Consider the following 26,485-nt stretch of genomic DNA (forward strand, 5'->3'; position numbering starts at 1 on the left):
GACACATGATAGCTCCAGCTCTGTCCTGGCCACACAGCAAGGGTTGCAGGTACCAGGAGTGGGGAGGGAAGAGCAGACCAAGGTTAAGGCCAGAGGCCCAGTAAGAGCTTGGGTCGGAGCTGCAGCAGCTACCTGCCCCCTCTCCTTCTCCACCCCCATACTTGAATCCAAGTCAAGGAGTTTACCTCCCTCTGCCCCATGTTGAGTAGGGGGGCAGGGGGAAGGAACGATGACACACTTCGTCTTGGAATCAAGTAGATATAGTAGTTTCCAGCCGTTAATAATCCATTCCTTCTAATCCACCTATGATCTAGTATACATTCTAAACAACAGCTAAAATTTATGCAAATGAACGCCATTACAGGCAGCCTCAGACCTCCTCTTGCCCTGAGTGAGATTTGATGATATACAGTCCCATCTGGAGTCAGTGGTGGGAGAGAACTTTGCAAGCAAAAAAAAAAAGCTTAGCAGTTTGCTTCAAAGAACAGATGCCAAGAGAAGCATAGTCTAGGCTGCAGTGGCAACAGAAGACATTAACATTATTGATCTGATGGCAAAGGAAGCAAGTGATTCTCTTATCTCTAGTTAAACAACAGGCAATGCCAGCAGATAATATTACTTAAATTGAAATGTTCATTGGTACTTGTGGGAGTCAAACAAGCTCACAGCTCATACTAGTGTTTTACCAAATCTATACTCCACATAGTCACTTGTCTGAAGTGCTCATTACACAGTCTTCTAATTATGCTACAAAAATTCAAGACGGTATCCAATATGGGTAATTCTCTTTTTGGCAGCATGTCTTAAAAATGAACAGATATTCTGTAATTTGAGGGGCTCAGTTTTCCATCTTTCACCTTTAAACAATTTCACTCGAACCTTGAGATCTCAAGAGTAGAATAAGCTTAATGATCTCACTTGATGTATACTTAATATTTGTGTTAAAAAATACCATAAGATGTTATGGCTGGTGGGTAAGGCTTAGATTCCATGGCCACTTCTGCAGAGTACATCATCTCTGGGACCAAGGTCAACTTGTATCAGATTTTGATGATTTCCACCTACTGCTTTCCCCATTCTAAACTGGGGCACATAGTTTGAAAAACAGTTTTATACAACAGATTGATAAATCCTTGCTCTATGAATTTCGTTTCAGTTGCTATGCATTTTAGTGGTTTTGTTGAGATTTTGGTGGTAATTATACAAGGTACAGATGTCCTGATAACACTTTGAATTGTGTTGATGAGTTAAACTATAGTATGAGATCAATTGTTCCCAAAACATATGTTCCCTGATTATTCTGCTGCTGATAGATGCATCTCTCCATGAGACCAAGTGTCCATACCTCATCTAACAAATAAAGTGATGCCTAGGAAGCAGTGCTCCCAGTTCAAAATTGTTTAATCTTGTCAAGTTTGTTTTAATTGACTGGAGTTTAGTTCAAAAGCATTCATTTATAAATTAATCTACTGCAGGTCAGTACTGCACAAACACTAGGTAAAGGAGTGAAGGTTTTCACTGCAGTAGCTGAAAAACATCCATTTGCAGAACAAGTAGTGCCTTACTACTTTATGTACTTCAAAAGTGTTCATAGTCTATGGCAGTCTAGTTTTATATAGTGTTGGGCCAGGCTGGGCTCAGGGTGGGCAGCAGCGGCATTGGGAAGGGCAGGTTGGGGGAGGGACCATGGCAAATTCTGGAGTGGTTGCAGCCCCTCCTGTAGCTCCCTCTCAGCACCGGCGCCACTCGCCCCGAGCGCAACCCAGTCCCAGCTGGGAAGAGCTCGGCATAGCCCCAGTCCCAGCCCGCAGTGGCAGCTCACTCCGTCCCATGCACAGATCTAGGGCTACACACCCCCTCCCCCCCATGCCTCCTGGGGTGCATGCAGTGGCCAGATCCGCACCCCACTCCCCATGCCCCCTGGACGAGCTGCTCACAGCTCTGTCGTGCACACTGACCCAGCTCTGCAGTGCCTACCTCAGCCCCACTCCCGCCCTTACTGCAGGAGCCTCAAATCTGCCCCCTTAAAAACAAGAAAAAATATAAAGAGGTACATAACTTGAAACTTTGAGGCAGAAGGGGTACACTTGTTAAAAAAGGTTGAAAACCCCTGCCCTATCAGTATTCAGAGGCAGATACAGGATTTGGCAAAGGTGGGAATGGGTACAGCCACCTGGTCTCAGCCTCCTCTCCTGCAATTCACTGATGTGGACAGACTGGGAGCCTCTGGTGGCTTTTTTAAAGTCCCCAAAGCAGGTTAGAATGCTCCCTGCTTCCCCTCTGTGCTCAAAGGCAGGTCCCCTCTTCTCCCATTCCCTGCCTCTGGCTACTGCTTTCCCCACTGTCCTGGGGGCCATCAAAGCTTCAAAGCTGCTCCTGCTCACTCCAGCCAGGCTGCTTGGGGACTGGGCTCAGTGACAGCAGCAGCAACAGCAGTCAGCATGTTCCCTCCCCCTGCCCAGTCTCCAGGGAACAGGCCTGGGGAGTGGCAACTCGCCCCCAGACCATCACTGCTCCTGCTGTTGCCCTCTACCCCAGGACAGAAGGGAAAGCAGCAGCCACAGGCATGGGAGGGATGGGAACCTGCCTTTGAGCACAAAGAAGGAAGGTGAGGTTCTTACCTGCTTTGGGAACTTTTTTAAAGTCCCCAGGGGCTCCCCCAGCTCAGTCCCATTCAAAAAAGGGGAAGGGGGGGGTGTAGCCGTGTCACTGCACCCCCTCTGGATCTGCCCCCATCCACATTTATTGTTTTAGTAAATACAGGCGACCCTCGCCATTCACGTGGGATATGTTGTCGTATCCCCTGTGAATGGCAAAATACACAAATAAGGCACAGCGTTCATGAACTCAGTGCCCCCGGCGTCTTGGGGGGCATGGCTGCAGAAGTCGGAGCGTGGCGGCGGCAAGCGCAGAGCTCCCAAGTAGCTCCTTTAAGTGTATTTAAGACGTGGGTTCGGCATTTGTGAACATTTGAAACCATGAATGCTGAACCCGCAAATAGTGAGAGTTTCCTGTACCTAACTGCATCCAATTACCCCTCAAACATTAATGAATTAATTCACAATAAAACTTGTGTGTGAAGCAGGGGAATTATCCCCTTTTTATAGGGAAGGAAAGTGAGGAAATTGGAAGATTTAGCCTATTTTTTCACACCAATGAGCACTTACAAGTCCAGTTAAAGTCAATGAGACCTGCAAGAGCCTCAGCACTTTTGAAAATTAAGCCCTAGATCAAGGTCAAAAGGGAAATCCTTAACAAGGCTGGAAGAGAACACTGATCTTCTGGTTCCTAAGTCAAATGTCCTAAACACACTGCCAGAGTGCGCCAACTCTGATCGTACATGCAATTATTTACAGGACTGGTGCTTTTTTGTTTTTAAATGCAAGTGGTGAAACAGTTATCATATTCTCTAGCACACCGCACACCTCTAAATAAAATAGGCACCTTTAGCTAGATTCAAAATGGGGATTAGATAAGTTCTTAGAGGAAACAGACATCAATACCTATTGAGCATGGAAGCTAGGGCTACAGCCTCTTAATTAGAACCTCCTAGACTTTAAATGATGGACACTGAAAGTAAGAGAGGAACAGCGGGAAAAAAAACAACCAAAACTCTGGTTATACCCAGTTCACTCTCCCTTTCAGCAACTACTCTCTGCCACTGTGTGACACAGGATACTGGGCAAGGTGGACATAAGGTCAGTAAATGGCAATTCTTATATTTCTTATGTTTTTGGAAGACATAACATAGACAAAAGATACTTTACTAGGGTCATGGCTGACTGGTTGATACAAGTCAGTCCTCCTAGAAAGAGATGCGTCCAAGAAGTGTGGCTTTCCAGGAGACAGCCTCATCAAGATACTACAGACTACATGCGGCAGCTCACTTGCTCAGAGCCAGCTTGAAGTGCTCAGGCTGTGAGAGGGTTACCACTAGACTCTCACCACCCTGCCTCCCCCAGCCCTTTCCATTTTCAAGGACACAGAACAGCAGCAGCTATAAGTCAGTGCCTGCTTTCTTCTATGCTCCCCACTTCTATTTGAAGAAAGAAAAATCAGCTTCCTCACTTAAGATATGCACCCCAATTTTGGAGGGCTAATTTTGGGAGGAAAGGTACATATCATATGCGAGTGAATAATACTTTCACTAGTTCATACACTCAAAAACATTACAAAAGTGGTTCTCAGCCTTTTTAGACTTAAGACACCTCTTGGGAAATACCAGCTCTTAGCTTTCACTTTTCTGATTACAGAAAAAAACAGAGCAATCCTTCTGTTGTAAAAGAATTCAGAAAGACTGCAACAAGTCAGAATGTTTTTAACACTATGAATTCCTATTTGGAATCTCTGGGTTTATTTTGTGTTTGCACATCTAAGTGCTAACATTGTGTTACACCCTGTGACACCCTCGAAAGATTCTGAAGGTACTCCAGGGTGCCATGGCACCTTATCTGAGAATTGCTGCATTAAAAATTAATTTCAGTCATACACGTATAACTCCTGAGACAATGAAAATGAAACATCCCACCGCTATCCAAAGCTCTATTGGATTTTGTGGATCACTGAGCATTTCAAGTGAAATGTGGTACCTATTAGGGTTGCGCAAAACAGCAACGTTTCATTTCGATTTCAGATTCACCATTTCAAAAGGGACAGTGTTTTGTTTCGCTGTTTTGAAGCACTAGTCCATTTCGTTTCACCAAAACTGTTTTGCTGCTTTGACATGTTTCAGCATTTCACCGATAAGCTATAATGGGGAATCACGAAAATGCCTATAAAACTTTGTCATTTCTCGCCTGCTTCAGATGAAAACAGAAGGGATGGTACCCCTTCTGAAGCCATGAGGCCTGTCACATTCCAAGGATATAGGTGCAGTGGTTTCTGGGAAACTGCGCCTCAAACTGTTTGGAGCAAAACTTGTGTTCTGTAATACATGTTGTGCTTTCCTGCACAGTCAATGCAGTGTCAGGGAAAACAGATTTCTTTTGTGTGGAGAAAGAATTACAGAGAATAACAAAAAACAAAAAAAGGACTTTGGGGGAGGAATAAATTGAAATGAATGGATTAGGAAAGGGCATTAGGGTAATTCGGAAAGGACTGGATCCCACTTCCTAGGAACAGACTAGCAAGTAAGAAGTGAGAACCTTCCTGATGCTCCTGGAGGACACAGCTCAGTAAGCTGACAAAGGCACAGCTGACAAAGCTCATTTCAAACAATGCTTTTAAGCTCCTTCTCCGTCCCTCCCCCAGAACACTGGGAATGGAAGGGACCTCAAGAAAGGATCACTGGCCAGCTACACATACCAATATCAGAGCAGTCCTTCCCTCCTCTTCCCCCTCACTCTCCTTAGTTTGTATTTCCCTGTAAGCCTGGCTTTGAAACTCAAAACTCTTTGGAATTTTCAAAACATTTCGAAAATGCACTGGAAGCCTTGCATTTCGTTTAAGTGTTTTGAGCTCGAAACACGTCAAAACACCTTTGAAATGAAAAGTCCATCAAAATTTTGCACAGCCCTAGTACCTATACCTATCCTAGCTGTACCATCAAGTCGTGTGTGGAATGCTGCCATTTCCCCCAGCCACTTGAAGCAGTGGTGGCTCAACCTTTTGGCCCTGTGAGCTCAGAGTGGTACACAGCTGGTCTGCAGCTGGGTCAAGTCCTGTGTCACCTCCACCTGCCCCCAAGGAGCCCCACACAACCAATCTACTGTGTAGAGTCACATTATTCAAACAGTAGGGCTCCCCACAGATCCAGAAATTTGGCATCGGGGAGCAGCAATGAGCTACCAGCACTCCCCCACAGCCAAGTTTTCAGATTCACGGGAGAGCCTGGATGCCATGGTTGTGGGCCAGACTTGGCCCATGGGCTGCAGGTGAAGCACCCCCACCTTGGAGGCTAGGGGAAAGAACAAATTTTGGGAGAATGAATGTTTGGTCTCACCTTTAACTACAGTTTATATTTTTGCACATTCACTGAGCAATACCATGCCCCAGGAAATAGTCAAGCATTATTTCTCCATTTTACAAATAAAGTTAACCAAGAGGTTATAAAAGAACACTCAAGAACTGGGAACAGAAGCCAGGTCTCTCATTATGGCAAATCCAAGCCTTACCCACTCAGCTAGGTCACTGGGCCTCTAAAAGTCATGTGACAAATAGACAGGTTTAGCCATCTTCTCTCCTAACATTATTCTAACTCTTAGCTTACATTCCTGTCCCAGAATCACAGACAGATGACAGACCTTTGATTCCCAACATTCAACTGCTGTCTAGCAAACACTTATATAAATCACTGAGAAACCCTCTCTGAAGAATGCAACAGTAAGTTCTTGTTTCTTTTAATTAAAAATGTATACTTCTCTTATATAGATACGCCTCCCAAGGAAAGACTAAGACTTTGTAGCTTTGCAGGACTCCAGTAACATAAAACATCATTCTAACTTGATTCATGATTACCAAGTTATCATTAACTTTTTGGTACACATATAGGTAACTTGCAGATATCTACACAGTAGCACACAAGAGATCTAAGAAAACTGATAACTAAACACAAAAATTGGTTTTTAAATAAGATGGACAACTGGAGAGCAAGAATTCTTTTCTGCTCCAATTATTTGCCTCTAAAGACAAAATACACAGAATATCCACTAATAAACCATCTCTGATGAATGAAGAGGCTGGCATGGTATGTAAGGCTGAGGGATACTGTCTGTAATTTTGGCAGAATTGATCTTTTCTCCTGCAGGAATCAACTGATCAACCTTCCTTTTGTTTTTCTGGTCAGAGAGGGAAGCGTGTGGACTACTGCTTACAAGATTACTTTCCTCAATGCACGTACAACTGGAAAAGAGGGCTATACTGCCTTTATACAGGCCTATATTTAGACATTAACACTCATCATGCAAGGTAAGAGGTAGATATACACAGGTGCATCTCTTCAAGGGAAAGTGGAGAAGAATTCTTAAAGTTGCCACTCTTGCCCAGCAATAAGAAAAGGAAATAGAAAAGAAAACAGTATTTCCTACTCAAATTCTTTCACTAAGCCAGAAAAGGACTAGAAGAAGAGTTGCCACTGTTCAGACAGGGACAATAAAAAACAACTCCTTAATAATAGTTATGACAAAGAAGGGAATAGGAATGCTGAGAGTCCCATTATGTATTAGCTCTGACCAGATCTGCATATGCTTTGGCTAATGAGTTTAGACTTTTGGCAGGTAGATACCTGGTAAATTGAGTCATGCTGCCATAGCATTAATTGACAGATTTTTGTTTCACTTTCATATAGGCTTCCAGTTCCAGCCTTTGTCTCTAACATCCTTGTTACAAACTCAAACAACACCAAGTGAAAATACCGCTCAGGGACTGAATGCAGAGTGTACTTTTTAACTGAAATTCAAGATGTGTACAGAAGTACTGGACTATTTTGTGCATAATTTTTATATGTAAACACACTTTTTGAAACTTTTTCAGAAGGAAAAAAAGAAGTGTCCTCTGCTGGGGTGGAAGGTCCCGTTTTGTGAAGCCAACTGTAAGTGAACAACTTTTTAACATGCTAATAAATGCATGTCTACTTGGAAGATAAGCTCCTTTTTAAATGCACATCGTGATTGGGGAGCAAAGTGATAAAAAGGTTGATAATTTATATGGAGAGAGTTTCATTTGCTGCATTTAATTGTAAAGAAAACAGTATTGACTTCTACCAAAAAGAAGGGGAGAAAAAAAATCTATTAAAATCCATTTAAAAGACCTCTTTAATATAAAATTATCATAAAAGCTGCATTTTGTAAGTTAAATTACCAATTACCCTGAGAATGTCAAACACATTTAAGGAACACTAGTATGACTTTCCCATAGAACAGAATTTAAAAGCATTTTAAGGGTAGAGAGTTGTAAGGTTGAATGTTTTATGAAAAATTAATTTGTCATTTCAAAGCAAATCATGAACAGCTCTGTCCAAATCAGTGTTTGTCCACTTGGGAGAACCGATTCACAGTGGCTGCAAGACGGAACTCAAAAGACATGCCTGGCTCATAAAGCTAATCTGCTCTTGTACAGTGACTGCAGATAAAATCCTATTTAGGGAAAGAGAAAGGGTATATACTTCAGTTCTATCCATTCACTCTTTTATAGGCATCTTATTTTTTTCCACTGTACAGTGCTGTAGTGGAGAACTTTTCAGCAAGTCATAAGGGAATACATGCTGGGAGCTACAAAATGTCCAAGGCACTTGGGCCCAGCAGGAGTTTGAAAAGATGGGAAAGAGCAATCCATTCCATCATGTGCTTCTGTCACGCTAATGTACCCCCCCACCCTAATTTTATACAGGCTGGTGCAAATACTATGTTGAGTTTTCTTAAGGCTGAGAAACATGCAATACATTCTGCTGCCCAGAGCTTTTTCTCCATGTGTATGCTTAATGATATTGGTTTGGTTTACCAAAAAGCCTTGGACCTGGACGAAGCACAAGCAGGAGGAAACAAGGGGGGGGAGGCCTTCTCATTCCTCCTGAGAAAGTAGGGCAATCAGCTATTTACCTCAGGTGTCTGTACATTAATGCATGGAGTCTGGGAAACAAGCAGGAAGAACCAGAAATCCTTGCACAGTTATGGAACTATGACATGATTGGAATAACAGAGACTTGGTGGGACAGCTCTCATGATGGGTAAAAAAAGTGTTCAGGAAGGACAGAGGCAGGGGAGAGGAGAGGAGAGGAGAGGAGAGGAGAGGAGGAGCAGGAGCTACACTGTATGCAGAAAGAGCTGCACGACTACTCCAGTAGGAAACTGGAGATAGGCCTGTTGAAAGTCTGCAGGCTAGAGTCAGAGGGGAAAGCAACAATGTTGACATCACAGTGTGCATGTGCCATAGACTACTAGACCAGGAGGAAGTAGTGGAGGAGGCTTTTTTTTTTTTTTAAAACAGCTAGCAGAAGTTGCCTGATCACAGGCCATGGTTCTCATGGGGGACTTTAATCACCCTGACATCTGCTATGAGGGCAATACAGGAGTGCACAGGAAATCCAGAAAGTCTTTGGAGAGTTCAGGCAGGAGCTGTCCCCACGACCCGGGGGGGCGGGACCTGGCACAGGAGGAAGCGCTGTGCCACCACGGTGAGGCGCAGAAACAGTGCTGTGTCCCCACCACTGCTGGGCAGGCAGGGGGCAATTTAGTTTGGCAGCCTTGGCAGCGCAGCACCCTCTCCTGCACCCAGTCATGTATGCTGGGACACAGAGGCAGCACCTGACTGGAGCTGGTTTGGCTCAGTTGAGCTGTGGCCCCATGCCCCACAGTGGGTACAGACATCTTGAGGGACATGTTCTCCCCTGCTGCATGGCCTGTGCCCCTTCCCCCCTCACCCAACATTAAGGCTTGTGCTCATTCCTCTTGCTCCTCCCCACCCCGCTACCATAGACTTGCCTGGAGGGAGCTGCAGGAGCTGCTCTCCACACTCCCTGGCTGCCACGTGCATGTACATGGCACCCCTTCCCTGATCGCTCTTCGCAGCCCCTTGCAGGCAGGAACTCTGCCAGCCTGCAACAAGAAGCCCATAGTTTCCCCATGTTTTTCTCCTTTAACGGGGAAAATCCATGACGTTCTCCTTTGAGAGAAAATCTGCAGTTTTCTACATTAAAGGAGAAAAATCCATGTTTTTGCGCACCAAACAGAAAACCCAGATCCCTGCTTGTGAGGAGAGGCTGAGGGGATTGGGTTTATTTAGTCTGGAGAAGGGAAAACCAAGAGGAGATTTAATGGTAGCATTCGACTACCTGAAGGGTAGTGCCAAAGAGGATGGAGCTAGACTGTTCTCAGTGGTGGCAGATGAAAGAACAAGCAGCAATGGTCTCACGGTGCAGCAAGGGAAATTTAGGTTAGATATTAGGAATAAATTTCTCACTAGGAGGGTAGTAAAACACTGGAACAGGTTACCCAGAGAGGTTGTGGAATCTCAATCCTTGGAGGTTTTTAAGACCCAGCCAGACAAGGCCTTGGCTGGGATGATATACGTGGGGATGGTCCTGCTCTGAGTAGGGGATTGGACTAGCTGACCTTGTAAGATCCATTCCAACCCTAATTTTCTATGATTCTATGGCTCTTAACTCATTTTATCTGCAGCCACTCCCCTAGCTAAGCATATGTAGATCCTGTGAAAATCCCTTCAGGCTTTAACTCAAACTGCTCAGTACTAGTGAAGTACAGTTTGCATTGCACAGAATTTTAGAAGATGCCAATTAGAATTTCTGGATTAATAACAAAAAATTATCACTATTCCCATAAATCCTAAATTTGGACAAAACCTTTCTCCCTCTCTTCCTTTTGTCCTAAAGGATTCAGTAATATCTTGGCAAATCAGCAGGTCAGTTACCATATTCAGTTGAGCAGAAGCAACACCTTTATGGACAGAGACAGGGAGTACAGAAGTTGAGCCTCTGACACAAGGATTAATTAAAAACAAGTACCTTTTGCATCATCAGAGCCTGAAGCCAGTAGTTTTGGGTCCATCAAGTTAAAGTCAACACTCCAGCATCTTTTCTCATGCTCCTGTTTTGAGAAAAGAAAATATTTGAAATGTAGCAAGCTGTAATTCATAAATTTGAAATAAATATGAAAGGAGGAACATATGTAGCTTGGTATAAACCAACATGGGATTTCTGGAAAAGGAAGCTTACTAGGTTTAGTAGCTCTCAAACAATGTTTTCTCCCACTCAAGCCCATGCTTGTGCTGTTTTAAAAGTCATCCCAAGAGAAGCCAACACTCAAGCTGCACATCAAGTGGGGGTTTTTTTGGTTTTAAATTAAGGGTTATTTCTCTCTTGAAAAAGAAAATGGCGATCCCAGAAGGCACTTATATGAAAGTACATTTTGGTTTGTTATTGCTTTTGCGGCCTTTTTCTCACTTCAAATAGAACAAGCACACATCTTTCAAATACCAATAAACTGGACTTTTCAAAGCAACTTTAGTGTGCTCCTTTTTAAAAGCCCCAAAAGCTTATTCAAGCACTAAATATGAAAGTGATCACAAAAATTCTTGTTTATCCCTCACATTTGGTTCACTGGCACCACAAGTACAAAAAACACAACGTTCTGTTAAATGATATTTAAAATCCATATGGGAAATACCACACCTCCACAAGGGCTGGAGAGAAAAGGGTATGATAAAGACAGCAAGGCCAACATTCTTAACAGCATATCAAAGACATTCAAGGCATGTGCCTGTGTGCATGACAGAGTAACCAAAGACACAAGAAGGAACAAAAGAATCAAACAGGAAGCATAAATAAATGAAGTGGGACACATTTCTTTTACCGTAAGTAATAGCTGAAGTCTCCCTCTTGTTTCAGTATTCCATACTTGCAATGAAAGAGTTATAATAAAATGGAGGAAAATGTAAAACTACTTTGCCAAGAAGGCTTTCTTGACGACTAAGCTATGCAGGGTAGCAAGGGTTAATGATACACAATGTTATAATACAGATGAATTTAAGGAAAGGCTCCATTATGAGGAAAGGCTGAGGGACCTGGGACTCTTCAGCCTGAAAAAGAGAAGGCTGAGTGGGAACTTAGTAGCAGCTTACCCCTACATCAGGCAAGTATATCAAGGGCTCAGTGAACAACTGTTCACCAAGGCACCCTTGGGGAAAACCAGGAGTAATGGCCACAGACTCCTGGAATACGGTTTCAGACTCAACATTAGGAAAAACTTCTTCACAGTCTGGGTGTTCAGGCTGTGGAATAAACTTCTTTGCAGAGGTGGTGGGATCACCTATTCTGGAAATCTTCAAGAGGACACTGGATGGTCACCTTGCTGGGGGTCACTTGCCCCCAAGTTGTCTTTCCTGCTTGGTGCAGGAGGCTGGACCCAATGATCTTCCGAGGTGCCTTCCAGCCTTACAATCTTTGAATCTAAATTAATAAAAATCAAAGCTTTTGTTTAATTTAAGAAAAGCACTGCATTCCTATTTAATCGTCAAAGTGAGGGGCTGAATGTTACTCCTACGGCTGTGGACAGTCATTCATCTGAAGAGATACTAAAGGATTCAGAACTTTGCAGCTGAAACCATGGTGTTGGAGTACACATACACCACCAACAGCACATTATTTTTCTAGCGCTACAAAGTTGCTTAAAAAGCACACTCTCCAGGCTAGGGAGAAATAAGGGGCTGCTCTTCAGGTCCCCCACACCACTGGGCTCACTGACAGACTCCCTAATCACTGACACCCATCTTCTCTGATGAGCTGTCAGTGATCAGAGGCTCTTCCCAGTGTTCTCATGGTGAAGGCTGCAGCTCTTTCTGGTGTTTCCATATGGGCTCTGGCAGTGGGAAGAGCTGCAACAGCCCCCGCAGGAAGAGCACCTGCCCTGCAGGAACCAGGGCTTTTCCTGTACTGGCAGTGGCAGCTTTCTGCTGCTCCCAACACTGGGGGAGGACAGGGTTCCCTCAAGTCTCTAACAGCTCCTCTCAGCTGAGAGAACAGCTGAGGATCGTTGAGGGTAGAGGGAGGGAGTGGAGCACCATAGGATGCTGGAGGTCCTAGATATCCATGAAGCACTAGAACAGGGGCAGGCAATTATTTCAGGCAGAGGGCTGCTTTCTGAGTTTTGGCAAGTCATTGAGGGCTGCATGGGTAGCCCCACCCCTTGACAGGTGCCCCGCACCCTGGTCACCATCTTGGGACCAAAAGTCTCACCCTCTAACCCCTGACCTTTGCCAGATGTACTCCTTTCAGCATGGGGGTTTGCCATCTTGGAATCATAAAAATACCAAATATTTTAAAAATCAAATGTATTACAACAATCATTAATTTCATTTCAAAACATATTTTTGTCCCGATTTCCATGCGTTTGTGTAGAGTACATAGAGGTGATCACACAATAGCTTAAAATGAAGCCCTACTCCTGTATACCGTGGGAGGGTGGATATAGGTTTGTGGGTGTGTAGGGTGTGGGGGAGGGTATAGGTGTGTCGGATTTGTGGAGGGTGGATAGGCGTGGAGGCTGTGGGGGGGTGTGGAGGGAGGGTGGCTGGGGAGGGTTGTGGCTTGGGTGGAAGGGGAGGGTTTGCCCACAGCTCACCCACTCGCAGCAGGCAGAGTCCCTGCCAGCACTCCTGCAAGCCAAGGCTCCATGCTCCTGGCCCCAGGGCACTGGCACGGGCCCCATCCTCCCACTTGCTTCCACTCCCCTCCCCTGTTTGCCACCGCTGTCCTTCTCCTGCCACTTCCACACCCCTCCCCCCGCTCGCCGCTCTGGCACCATGTCAAGGGAGCCCCTCCCCACCCTCCGCTGGTGGACAGTTTTAGGTGTGTCCTCCCAGAGCCCATGCTACACTAGGCTGTGGTGCGGCTCCTTCACCGCTGCCTCTGTGCTGCCCAACACAGCAGCAGTGGCCATGTGGAGCAGCCGCAGGGCAGCTCACAAGCAGCAGCGAAGGAGCCGCACTGTAGCCTAATGCAGCATGGGCTCCTGGCGGCTGCAGGAAAATCTGCCTGGCAGCGGCAAGGTGGAGGGGCCACTTCCCCCCCATGCCAAGCAGCAGTTTCTGCCCAGGTGCTCCTGCTCAGCCTGGAGCCAGCATGGGGCCCAGGCTCAGCAGCAGCAGCGTGGGACAAATTGCTGCCCAGCGCAGGAGAAAAGAGGCCTCTCCCGCTCCTTGGTTCAGCCGCTCGGAGCCGTGCACGGGGCTGCCTGTACCTACTCTCCACTTCCCCAGGGGGCAACCCAGAGGCAGCAGCAACACGGCAGAGATGCAGGACAGCCCCATGTGGGCTCTGGGAGCTCTGGCCACAGGGTGGGGAAGGGGATTTTCTCCTGCGCTGAGCACCAGTCTGTCCTGTGCCACTGCTGCTCAGCCCGGATGGGCAAGCATGGGGTGCGCAGTGTCGGGGCTGCATGCACTGATCCCCACCTGTACTCCAGGGCTGGGGTGGTGGGGGGGACTGGAAGTGAGCAGGCACGCGGGAGCCAGCAACAGCCGGGCAGGAGTGCAGGACCCGCACCAGTGTCCTGAGGCCAACGTCGGTGGGGCCCAGAGCAGGGCAGCAGGAGCACAGGGTCCTGGCCAGATTTCTCGCTGTGGCACAGGGAGGCATGAACAGCCCCACGGTCCCAGGCCAGAAGCCCCTGCTAGGCAGGGACTTCCAGCTGTGGGGGTGGCGGGGCTAGGCAGGCCTTGCTGTTCAGGGTCCTGCCATGGCTTCCCCTGGATCCTACTGCCCCTGGCTCCTGTCAACTTTGACAAGCAGCCTGGGGCAGATGAATATTTATTTTCTAAATTTTATAGGGGCCCTGCAGGCTGGATAGAATGGCCTGGTGGGCCGGATCCAGCCCATGGGCCCTATTTTGCCCACCCCTGCGCTAGAGGTAACTAAAAAGACAAAGACTAGAGCTACAGAGAAATTCCTCTTTCAAACGAGTGTCTTTCTGTAGCACTTGGGCCATGTTTGTAGTACTATAGATGGCTTGCACACCTGGATGCTCACATTTTGTAGCGCTACAAATATACCTTAGGTGTATTAAAAATGCTTACCCATTTTAAGCATACTATACAGCAGCATGTTCACTGGTACTGAAGTATTCCAGCACCGTACTTCTTTCAACATCTCATTTCTGATCACACCCCATCTAAATTAGTTACATGAAGTAACATTAGAACTTTATTCTGTTAATTTCCTTAATTCTGTTCTAATGCACTGGGTGTAACTACTTGTTTATATCCAGTCTCTTGTGCCTGGATCATAAGTTTACTTTCATATAAGGGTAGGTTTTACTCAAATATTCCTACAGCTCCATTACAGCAGAAATCTTTCCAAGCATCTTCAAATTTATTTTCTCACCCATGTTTCACTCCCATTTTTAAGTCATCTACAAATACAATCACCATTGAACTTGCAAAGAATTTTCTGACACACAGAAAATGAAGCAGCTATATAGAGATGCTAGTTTGGGTTCCTCCCCTTCTTTTCCCTCCCCCCCACAGCTCAGGAAAGAAGTTCGTGGATATTTTTCTCTCCCCCTTTGTCCGTACTCTTTGCACCAATAGTGCTGCTTGGTTCAATCTAGACCTACTCATGAAAATATCAGTGCTTAAAGACTACTATATGCATCACTAATTAGACAAGAAGCGACACAGGCACTCTTGGAGAATAGCTGCTCAGTTTTATGCACCAGTAAAAACACAGCAACTCCCTTTGTTCTACTACGAAGCCATTACTAGAAGCATCTGAGGAAGAACTCTGATATGCAAACAAACTTAAAACCGTAGCCCCTGTGAAAAGAGAAGCAGTATTGCACAATGACTGAACATTACCTGATAGACCTTGGACCTCTGTCCTGTGAATCCATCCCAAAGGATGACGGTGCCTTCATAGTCACTGCTGGCTAACAGATTCTTGTGGTAGCTACTCCAGCTGATACAGCTTTGAAGAGAGAGAAAGAGAAATAATTAACCTAGGTCCATTTCTTTCTTTAAACTATATTTTGCAACATAAAAAATTCACTTTTCTAGTAGAATAGGGCAATTAGTGTCTTCGCAAAGTATACAATCTTGGATCATTTGCTTTTCCTCAGAAAAATACTCAGAAAGAAGAAAAGACAAACAAGAGGGCAACAGAAACATAGCAAATTTTATTATGCAAACTACAAAAATGTATCTTTCCATAGAATGATAGACAATTATTTGCATCCTATTACTGTTTTATACTGCCATTAATATGAAGCTTTTATGTTTTTATATACACAAAAACAACAAATTTTAACCTTTCAGTTTTTCTAATTGCCACAAGTTTAAGCATGATTCCAAGAGCAGAAATCTCCTAATGTAACCTACAGCAGTAAAACAAACACAGATATAAAAAAAATAAACTAAACACAAAGGAGCCTTAAGATCTGACACAGATGGAACACCAGGTTAATAGTCATATTCTTTATGAAGTGTGCTGCCTCTGACACTTGAGAAATGGCATTTAAGCAACTTGTAGATAGCCCTAAGTAAGAATCAGAGAAAGGCAAAGGGCATTCATATTTTCTACTGAAGTGTGTATGTAGTAATGCAGACAGACCATAGTGGAGACTGAAACACTCTCATTAACTAGGGCAACTGTATTGGCAGTTTCCTCATGTTGGGCCTGGCAGTGTGCTTTAATTTTGATACCCAAAATATCTCAGAGAGGTTAGAGGATTTAGAGAATACCTATTCACCCAATTTTGATCCATTGGATATAAATCTGTGCCAGCTAACATCAACTGTGATGACTGTAGCAGGGACTAAACGGACACACATCATTTTCACATGGCCAACACCTGCGGTAGTGACTAGTTTATATTATAATAATCTGGAGCCAAATTTTAACCAGCAACATAAAATAGAGATTAATGAATACTTTAAAATACGATTGGAAACACATAGGAATAATATATCTTGCCACATATTTGGTTCTGGTAAATTTTTTATCCTTCTGTCTCAAGAATGTAGCATTCATTTATGACCACCTCTTCTCTAGTGGAAAAATTTAAATAATGCACTGTTCTTCTTTAACCGGCTAAAGAATAGAGGATGCAGAAGTGGTGTATTTTCTGTTCTTGAATCTAGTCCCAAATCCAGTTCAGTGGGGTGTGTACTGCATGACCTACCAGGCATTCATTAACAGCTAAAAGTAATATTTGAATACAAGAAAACCGCAGTCTTGTCTGAGGTCCTGGAACATCCCTCCAGAAGGAGCAGTAAGGTACAAAAAACTCAAGAGTTTTAAAATGCAGATTCTTTATTAAAAATGTAAGAACGGGATTAATATCGCCATTGCCTGTTGTAACAGGGATTGGACTCATAGACCCAGCAAGTCCCTTCCAGTCCCACCTTCCTACGACTACAGAAGTTTTAAACACACTTTTTTTAAAGTGTTAAACTAAGTCAGTCTACAATAGCCATTTTTACAAAGTCTCTCACCACAGCACTAGCACCTAGCTAGGAGTATGTCTGCATGACCCAAAGGTCAGCCTACAACAATGCTCCGATTACTGCTGCAAAGGCATGAATGCAATGCTGGAAGATTTCTTTAAAACTGGCAATTCCTTTCTTCCATTGCACAAGTCATGTTAAAAGTAAGGTTTTGAATGAGTAAGATATTCTCTCTCTCTCCCTCCATTAGCCCACATCTGCATTTTTATTCACATCTTTAACTATCTACTCATTTTTGCCCACCCTCTTACATATTGGTATCTGATATTTTTCAAGCCTTAGCTGCCGGAAGACAGAAATGGAATCCTGCTGTCCAAGGTGATACCCAGGTAAAGAATGAAGCCACCCTCACTACCAGCTGCTAGGAAAAGGTTATGTAGAACTGACCTACCTTTCCTTGGTAGTTGTATCTAAGAAGATCAGAAAATAGCTGTACCTCTTACAGACGCAAAGATTACCTTCAAAATGTAACAACACAGTGACATCTACCTTAAGCACCAAGCAGTCAAACATATAGCTATCTTTATTTTTCACTCAACTCTTAGGATGACCACTGAAATTATAAGCAGCTTTGGTATTTATCTAAAAAAATATCTTGTTTCTCAAAGTGATCAGTACCAGCTGCTTCTAAGAAGAAAAAAAATATTCTAGAAACTCTATAGCTGACTGTTATGGAATAATCTACCCACAAAGAAAATTTCTTCCTAACCTCCAATAACTGAATTTGGCTTGTGCCCCAATGTACTGGTAATCTAATATCAATATTAACTATTTTACTGCAGTTCAAATCATGTAAGAAGACAGAAAAACAATCATATTACAGCCGCTCCGTATGATGAATTGTGACCGAAATATTATATCAGTGTTCCAAGTTATACCCACCTGGTAGAGTGTCACGGCTGTTTTTGAGAGGCAAGAATTTTTGGGATTTACACAAGCTTTTGAATATAACTCACTCTTCAGGTCACTGTTATTTCCTTTTCCAAGCTTATATCTGAGGAAAAAGGAAGGTACCGGGACACGAAAGGTTGGCTGCCGGACCGAAGTCCAGAAGTGACCAGCATACTTGGACCAGCAGCCAACCCTTTTTTATACCAAGTATAAAAAAAGGTTGGCTGCCTGCCCACAGTACGCCGGTCACTGCTGGTCTAGTCTGCTGACCTGCAGCATAAGAAGGTTGGGAACCCCTTGTCTAAGGTACCATTCCATAACCCTGGTCCTGTTCTATAATCTTTTGCACTATCCAGTTACCAGGGGCAGCAAAATCAGTTTTCCACATTCCAACATGCAGAGTGAAACTGAGTTGGTTCTGGTCAGTTTTCAATTTTCTACAGCTTTGTTTACTCCTTAGCAGTAGTGACAGCACTGAAGAAATCTCCAGACAGCACCATGCTGGTTTATAGTCTATTCTGTTTGAAAGATGATCTTTGTAACATACAGGTAAGAAATTAACTAGAAATGAAAGCTTAATTTCTGAAACATTAATATTTGTTCTAGAAAACTGTTCTACTTGGCTTGGATAAATGGATTTTTCTACTGCTGTTTGTTGTAATTTAAAAATATTAACACCAATCTTGTAAGCAATTTAATTTTCATCAGTATGACTCTTGGAGGTTCTTGTAAATTGATGTACAGGAGTTTATATAAACAATTATCATTTTGTCACCTAGTGAGCCTCTAACTACCTCTTACTGCAGCAAGGCAATTAGATGCTTAATATCAAACCATGTAATCAACTGCACTCACTCACTGGCTTCATATTTTGACAAGGTACACTAACACATATTACCTACCTGAACTACAGGTAAAAAAGTCCAACACTTAAAACACAGCTAATAAAAAGTTATTTTTAAGCACAATCTTTTATATACAAATATTGTAAGGTCAAGCACACCAAATTATGGAATAATTTGCCTATTGTACAGAAAAATATAAAAAGGACTGGGAGTTTTTATGCACTACAGTTAAGTTCCATAGTGGTAACAAGGAGTTCATATCTATTCCAAAAGCATCTGTAGAAATAAGAAGAGATCAATTGAGACAAGAAGTCAAGAAATAACAGGTAGAAAAATACCTAAGGATCTGCAATATCTAAATAGCTCTAACAACACCTTTTTTGTCTTATACACCAGAAATGTTTATTTAAGAAAAATGATTAAAGAAAAAGAACAGTAAAAAGATTTTAAAAAAAATACACCCCACAATCTTTTCCCATCTCCCCAACTTAATTATCTCCTCACTAAAAGCTTCCTTAGAATAGTAGTGCTCAACCTTTTGGCCCTTTGGGACATGTGTGGTGTAGAGCCAGTCCATAGGCCAGACCAGACCCCACACACTGACCAATCTAGCATTCAGGGCCACCTCATCTGGTCCACAAGGCTACCTATTAATTCAGAAATTTGGCAGCGGGGGAGCAGCAATTAATGCTGCCAGGGCTCCCCCACTCCCAAATTTTCAGGCCCGTGGGGAGCTCAGCAGGCTAGGTGACATGGCTCTGTAGGCTGGATCTGGTCCACAGGCTGAGGGTTGAGCCCTCCTGCTTTAGAAGATCTTAAACAATGTAGAATACTGCATCAGCATCAACCAAAGCTTGTGGTTTATCATGAGAAGTAAGTTCTCCTTTGTCTAAGGATTGCATCAGGGTGATAGAACAGCTCCCTTTCAGGTGTGCTGCAAATTCCTTCACTCTTAAATGCTCTTCTGTCAGCGTAGCCTTCCTATTGTATTTTTTCATAAAGAACCAAAAAGGAGGAAACTCGTTTAAAAAAAGATCCTTCACAAAACACTTAAAAGATCAATGATCATGTACATTGAACAGACAGACCAAATGTGTAGCCATGTAGGCTAGGATATGAAAAAAATTTACCCAAGGCTAAAATTAATAATTCAGAAATAGAGCAACAAGAGTCATGAGGCCTTCCTTAATGAGGGGAAATGTGTCACATTCTTCATGATATCTATCAAAATGCCTTAAACATATAATTAACATTGTTTAGGTTTGTAACCTGTACTTTAATCTGGAAGAAGTATAACAACGATGTGGATATGACCTAGTATTTTAGCCTGCTATCATTTTTGGTAGCCTTTTTCCAGATGCAGTTGAGAACTAATCATCAACTCTTAAATCCACTCACAAATTGGGCAACAGATCTCAACACTAAGACCCAGTTCCTTTTCCACTTACTAGGCTGTCTAGGGCCACTCGCATGCCTAAATGTGATCCTATTCCAATCTGCTGTGCTCCTTGAAAAACATAGGATAAGTGGGTTCTTCTCTTAATGGTTTTTGTGATAGTCTTAATGCTAAAATGATAGCCAGCTATAAAAAGTAGATGTGCTAATATCCATTTGGTTTAGGGACCTGACCAGAGTGGAACTGAATCCAACCCTAAAACCCTGACCTTGAGAAGATTTGTACATATGCTTTACTTTACATACTGCAAACACTTTGTTGACTTGAATGAGACTGCTCAGAATATGTCAAGTTAAGCAGATCTATGAATGTTTCCAGGATAAGCATGTAAAACAGTGCAACTGTGTGGGGATTAACCATTCCAGCCATTAAAGATTTCTGAGAGGGCTACTTTTGAGAGGAAATGAAAGCACTGACCAAATTTCATTGGAACTCTCTCAATAGGAGGTTAACAGTCTTTCAGTAAATAGAGAAATCATCGACGGATCCGTAGACAACTGAACACGCAGTACTCAGATCAGTCTCTTCAAGTACAGACACGGAAAATAGTCCCAGAAGGAAGCAGTAGATCCTGGTGATGTGGGTCACAACTTTTTCCTTTAATCTGTCATCAACCTGCCTCCACCAACCAGCAAGGTGAATTTGCTCAAAATGAACAATATCTTGTTGTACATCATGGTGCCACTGGGGACAATTCAGTCTCCAAGTTATTATCATATTTCTTCAGATTAGCCTTCAAGATGTCCTTGAATCTTTTTCCCACCTGTAGAGTAGTTCCAGTGAGGTGGGAGTATAGGACCTGTTTTGGGCACTGGGTATCTGGCCTCCTTATAACATGCTCTGTCAAATGGAGCTCATGCTATATAAACATGGCTTCAACACTAGTATTTGTTTTGGTGTCCTTCCAACCGACATGTAGAATTTTGTGAACACATTACTGATGGTGATGTTCCAAAGCTTTCAGATGTTTCTAATACGTTCCCCACGTTCCACCCCCATACAACAAGGTAGAGATGGTAACAACATGGTAGGTAAGAAGTCTGATTTGGGTCCTGATGTCAATCGCTGAAAACACAATTTCAGAGATGTCCAAAGGCAGCATTGGCAGATTTTATCCAATGTTGAATATCGTTGTTTGTTTACCTTTTGGGAAAAGGTGGCTACCCAGATAGAGGAAATGCTCAACCTTCTCCAAGGACTGCCCTCCAACTGAAATGTGTGGAGGGGCAGCTGGTTGGTTTGGGGAGGGCTGGCAAAAAGTATCCTGGTTTTTATGAAGTTGATAATGAATCTAAGCATTTCATACATTTCACAGAAGCAGTCACGAGTGTCCTGAAGATCTTCTATTGAGTATGCACACACAACACAATCATCAGCACACTGAGGATCAGTAACAAAAGTGTTAGTTATCTTGGATTTGGAACCTAGCCAGTTGATGTTAAAGAGATTCCCATCTATGCAATATTGGATGCTGACTCCAGGTGAAAGTCTATCAGCAATGAGATGTGGAAGAGCCATGATCTAGATGGAAAAGACTGTTGGTACAAATCACACATCTTAGGATGCAAGTTGCTGTCATATCGTCATGAAGAAGTCCGATGATGGTACCAAACACTGGCAGGCATTCAAGCGTCAGAATCTTTCATAAGGCCTCTCTCTCGAATGAATCAAAGACCCTAGATCAACGAAGGCCAAACAAACAACCTGGCATTGCTTGCAGCACTTCTGCAGCTGTCTAGCAACAAAGATCATACCTACTGTACCTCCGAGTAGTCTGAAACCACACAGATTTGTGTGGAATCTCCTCAGGGAAGAACGCGAGTCTACTGAAGAGAATGCAAATAAGGATCTTCCCAGTTATGGACAGGTGTGCAGCACCACTATAATTGCTGCAATGCAATCCATCTCCTTTCTTGCATGTGGTAATGATTCTAGTATCTCTCAAGTCATTGGAAATCTGTTCATGTTTGTAGATTTTCACAATAATGATATGCAAGCTGGTAAGAATTTTTTTACACCTTGCTTATAAATTTCAGCTGGTATTCCATCAGGACCATGTGCTTTGTTGTTCTTTACCTGCTTACTGGCTTCCAAGGCCACTTGAGAAATTGGTGGATAGGCCAGGTAGTCCTTAACAGGGTGTTATGGAATGGTTTCAATGGTATTGTCTTTGACAGTCTTGGGGTTCAGGAGCTCTTGAAAATACTGCTTCCACCATGCACTGATGATGGAGCCGTCTTTTAAAGAGTGCTGTTTCATCCTTGGACCTCAGACAGATGGCTCCTTGTGTGCTTGGCCCATGGGTAACCGGCTGAGCTGAAGAAAGTATGCATGCTGTGGCTGTTGGCAAACTTTTGAATCTATTTTGCTTGTTCTCCCACTCACAGATCTTCCTCTGGGTCTTGCCTTTAATGTGGTGGTAAGTGTCTTTTTTCTCTATGGAGTTGATGCCATTCTGCCAAGCTTTGAAGGCTCTCCTTTTTCTGCCAATGAGAGCTTGATCCTTATCAAACATGATCCTCATATTTCTTTGTGGAGAAGCCTACAAGATTCTTCCCTTGCCTCAGGATGCCTTTCTTGAGGCTCTCCTAGTGATCAATGCTGTCAGCATCAATGAGGTCGGAGAGTTTCTCACTGAGGCAGTGCTGGAGCTTATTGCTTTTGGCAAGGTTTTCAATACACTCAATACTGAACCTCTTCTGTGGTGGCTTCTTTTGTTTACATCATTTTGAGGTGATACGAATGGACAACTGAGCAAGGATGACCAGAATCTGGAACAGACTTCCCAAGGAGGTGGTGCAGTCCCCAACCTTAGAAATCTCTAACGGGAGACTGGACAGACACCATGCTGGGATCATTTGATTTCAGCAGTATTCCTGCCCAGAGCAGGGGGGGTTGGACTTGATGATCTTTTGAGCTCCCTTAATTTCTATGATATCAAATGGTGATCAACACAGCAGTCTGCACAGGTGATAGCTCTAGTGATAGAGATGTTGTAATAGTCCCAGTCATGCACTAGGATGTAGTCAATCAGGTGCCAATGTCTTGAGTGGGGGTATATCCAGGATGTCTTCCATTTGTACATCAATGCAAATGACAAGTGACCAAACACTGCAGTAGCAAAGACCTAACTTACCACAAAATTATATTTTAAAATAAAATTTAGAAATTTAACCAATTCAAAAAATAAAAGCCCTAGCTAAGCTAGTAGACAAATCATTTGAGAGAAAAACCTCAGCAAACCATATGACAAAATGAGAACTTAAAGCTAAGTGGAAGTCAGGGCACCAATTGCTTCCCAAACATTCTAAATCAAAGAAGTATGCCTGGTTCAATGGTTACTATTTTCCAAATGGATCCAATATAGCTGAAGAGAGACTCCTTGTATCCAGGAAGGAATCTAGGCTAAAAATCCTATCTGTACAGTTTTAGCTCAACTTTCTAAGCTTAAAAGGAAACAACTTATTGTCATTTTAAAAACTGGCAGCAACACACATGATTTGCAATTAGGATGGAGCAATCATACACCTGATTTATGGACTCTGAAAAAATGAAACCACAAAATCCTAGTAATGACTTAAAAGAAAAAGATCTATTCTGGTGATATTTTGCTTTTATTGCAGTTGACTAAAGAGATATAGCTGATTATGGAGGTATATGGTAACATCTATCATAAGGATACAGCTGCTGCAAACATACACTGTGGTGAACACACAGAATATTAAAGATGTATTTCAAAAGTATGTTTACTTACCTACATTTGAGAATTATAAACTAAAACTGGGCCTGTAGCTTGTCTCCCTAACTATATGCTACCTATTGTACATCAGATAGTGCTGAAATTAATTTCTCCTTTAGCTGAATGCTAGTTACATGCATTCTGCTCAGTGCAGAGCAAACCAGCATTTCTGCCTCCTGGGTAAGTCACAGGAGTAGTACCAACATTGCCTGCTAGCTGTTCATCCCTTACTCATCCTTTTTCCCTCCTCCCCCAGTTCAGGAGAGTGTACAGATTATCACTTGTCATAGCTAGGGACATAGCAAATCATAATTAGCTCACAGTGTGCTTCTTATAGTTACTACACAATGCCAGCTTTTGTTCTTTGTATTGAGGCTGTGAATATGTAAACAGGATTTTTATGAGGATGTGCACATCATCTTGTGTTTTGCCTGGAAGCTTTGCCACCATATTTGAAGGGAAAGCTGTGCAAGTTTGACAAAAAAATAATTAAAAATAAGTTTAAAAAAAAAAATCACATGCTAATTTTCTCCCCATTCTTAAAAAAATAAGATAAGAAAATCCAAAAGAAGAGGAAAGAATGCGTTTAGGAAGCAGGTGGGAATCAGGGGAGGAAAAAGCAGAGAAAGAGAAAGATACAGCTGGTATAAGGACTTTGCTCCAAAAAGGCCTCCAATGAATTGCTCTTAGTGTGAAGACAGACTCTTTCAGCAAGTGCCCAGCTGGCACTCAACAGAATAGGGTTGGGATGGTGCCAGTCCAATGCTGGGCAAGGGCTCCCCTTTTCACAGCTGCTCTAGGGCAGCCAACTTGCTCTTGGCCAGAGACAAATCCTCACACATGCTGTCACCTGCCTGCTCTCATAAATGCCTATCAGAACCACTGCTCAGAAAGCTGTCACAAATGTGACAACTAATGATTTTTTTTTGTCATCATTTTGAACAAGGTTAACTGGGTCATTTTAGGGTAAATTCCCTATAATGTTGAACTTGGAAAGCCTTAACTATTGTTGTGCAGGTCCCATGTTCCATGAAAAAGGAGTGGAGATTGTCCAGTCTCCTCTTACTGGGCAACCTTCACACAAAACCCATCTATTTATGGATCACTATAAGAGCATCACTGGAATCACAAGCTACACATTACAACCAATTAGATTATTTAGGTACTCACTCTACTAAACAAATAGGTCTCTTCAGAATGTGTACCAATATGCTAGTGGTAGACACTGGGATGCACTAAGATGTATAAAGTTAATACCCAACTGTCTTCAACTATCTGTGAGGTTGCAATGTGTTTACCATGGTGCCACCAGAGCATGGCTCAATTTAAAAAAAAAAAAAGAAGGTTTTTACAAGTAATTAGAAAATAAAAAACAAATAATTCTGCAATAGTATCGTTCCACTATAAAATATACTACCTAGAATGGGATAAAATAGTTGAAAATATACTGTGCCACCCTAGGGCTGCTGGAAGTAAATATTCTCATCCTCTGGGTAAGATTTTAGGGAGAATTTTTCAAGAAAATAGGCAGAGAGATTTTTATACCACAAACCACTAAGATTGCATATGGCTCTGACATCTAAAAAGGCTCAAGTGGCCAATCAAAACATCACTTCAGAGAAGCTGCATATCCACTAACTACATAGATTTTCACTGAATCAGATCTAACCATAAAGCAAGTTCTATTCATTTAGATTCTTATTAAAATATGGCTACGTTTTTGGGTAATACATTACTGAATAAGAGAAGGAGGGTCTTGATTATACAACTGCTTCATTAAGCCAAACATTTTTAGAATAGCAACTTGTTAGTGTTCTGGAGTGCACCAGTGAGTCACAGAAATATTCTGACTGATGGCATCAGTTAATGGGTACAGAAGAAGTGTATTTGGACTGATGTCCAAGTGATGGACAGCACTTGTCAAAACGAATATCTCCCACACATTAGAGAGGAAGATGATGGGGGAAGGAGGTGCCAGTGGATAATTATATTTGTTGTAAGGTAGGAGGAAATACAGAACAAGGAAATGAAACAAAGTCCTTGTCCTCCCGCACTTAAAGGTTCACAGAACGGGAAAGGACAGTATTTTAAAATTTACTTTGATACATCTCTGCATGTATATACACACAGATAAATATATGAAGAAAAGCAAGAAGTAGTCTTGAAGCTGTGAAAGATGTCTTGCCTCATATACAAAGTTGACACAATATACATCACTAAAACTGTTTCAAGAGATGTTCAGCTAACTAAGCCCTGGCCACATAAAACAGCTGTGTCTTTACAAATATCCCAACATTTTAAATTTTGAAAAGAAACAGATCCATATAGTTCCCACTGGCTATAATCCCTTATTCATCACTTAGAAATATACTGCCTACCCACATTTGTTTATATTTATATACCTACCACTCTACCCAGGGGAAAAAGAAGGAAGAAACCATTGATTTCATTCTTGGAAGAAAACAACTAACCACCAAACCTTTAAAAGAGAGGTGCATGTTAAAATATAAACCGCATTATAGTTTTGAAGCCTATCAATATTGATTGTTCAACAGACTGGTTTTATTGATCTCCTTTGAAAAGATCATAATAGAGAGACAATAA

At 42.7% G+C, this 26,485-nt stretch overlaps 1 protein-coding gene across 4 annotated transcripts in view; it reads right to left on the reverse strand.

The window, feature by feature from the left end:
* Nucleotides 1-26,485, reverse strand: part of COP1 (COP1 E3 ubiquitin ligase) — a 211,830-nt gene that overhangs the window by 90,808 nt on the left and 94,537 nt on the right. For all 4 annotated transcript variants that reach the window (XM_059728328.1, XM_019500188.2, XM_059728330.1 and 1 more), the window contains exons 13-14: nucleotides 15,304-15,412; nucleotides 10,457-10,538 (exon numbers count right to left, since the gene is read on the reverse strand). In XM_059728328.1, the coding sequence (XP_059584311.1) occupies nucleotides 10,457-10,538; nucleotides 15,304-15,412 (191 nt within the window). The remainder of the gene's footprint in view (nucleotides 1-10,456; nucleotides 10,539-15,303; nucleotides 15,413-26,485) is intronic.

This window comes from Alligator mississippiensis, chromosome 5 (assembly GCF_030867095.1).
Source record: "Alligator mississippiensis isolate rAllMis1 chromosome 5, rAllMis1, whole genome shotgun sequence".
NCBI classification, from domain to species: domain Eukaryota; kingdom Metazoa; phylum Chordata; order Crocodylia; family Alligatoridae; genus Alligator; species Alligator mississippiensis.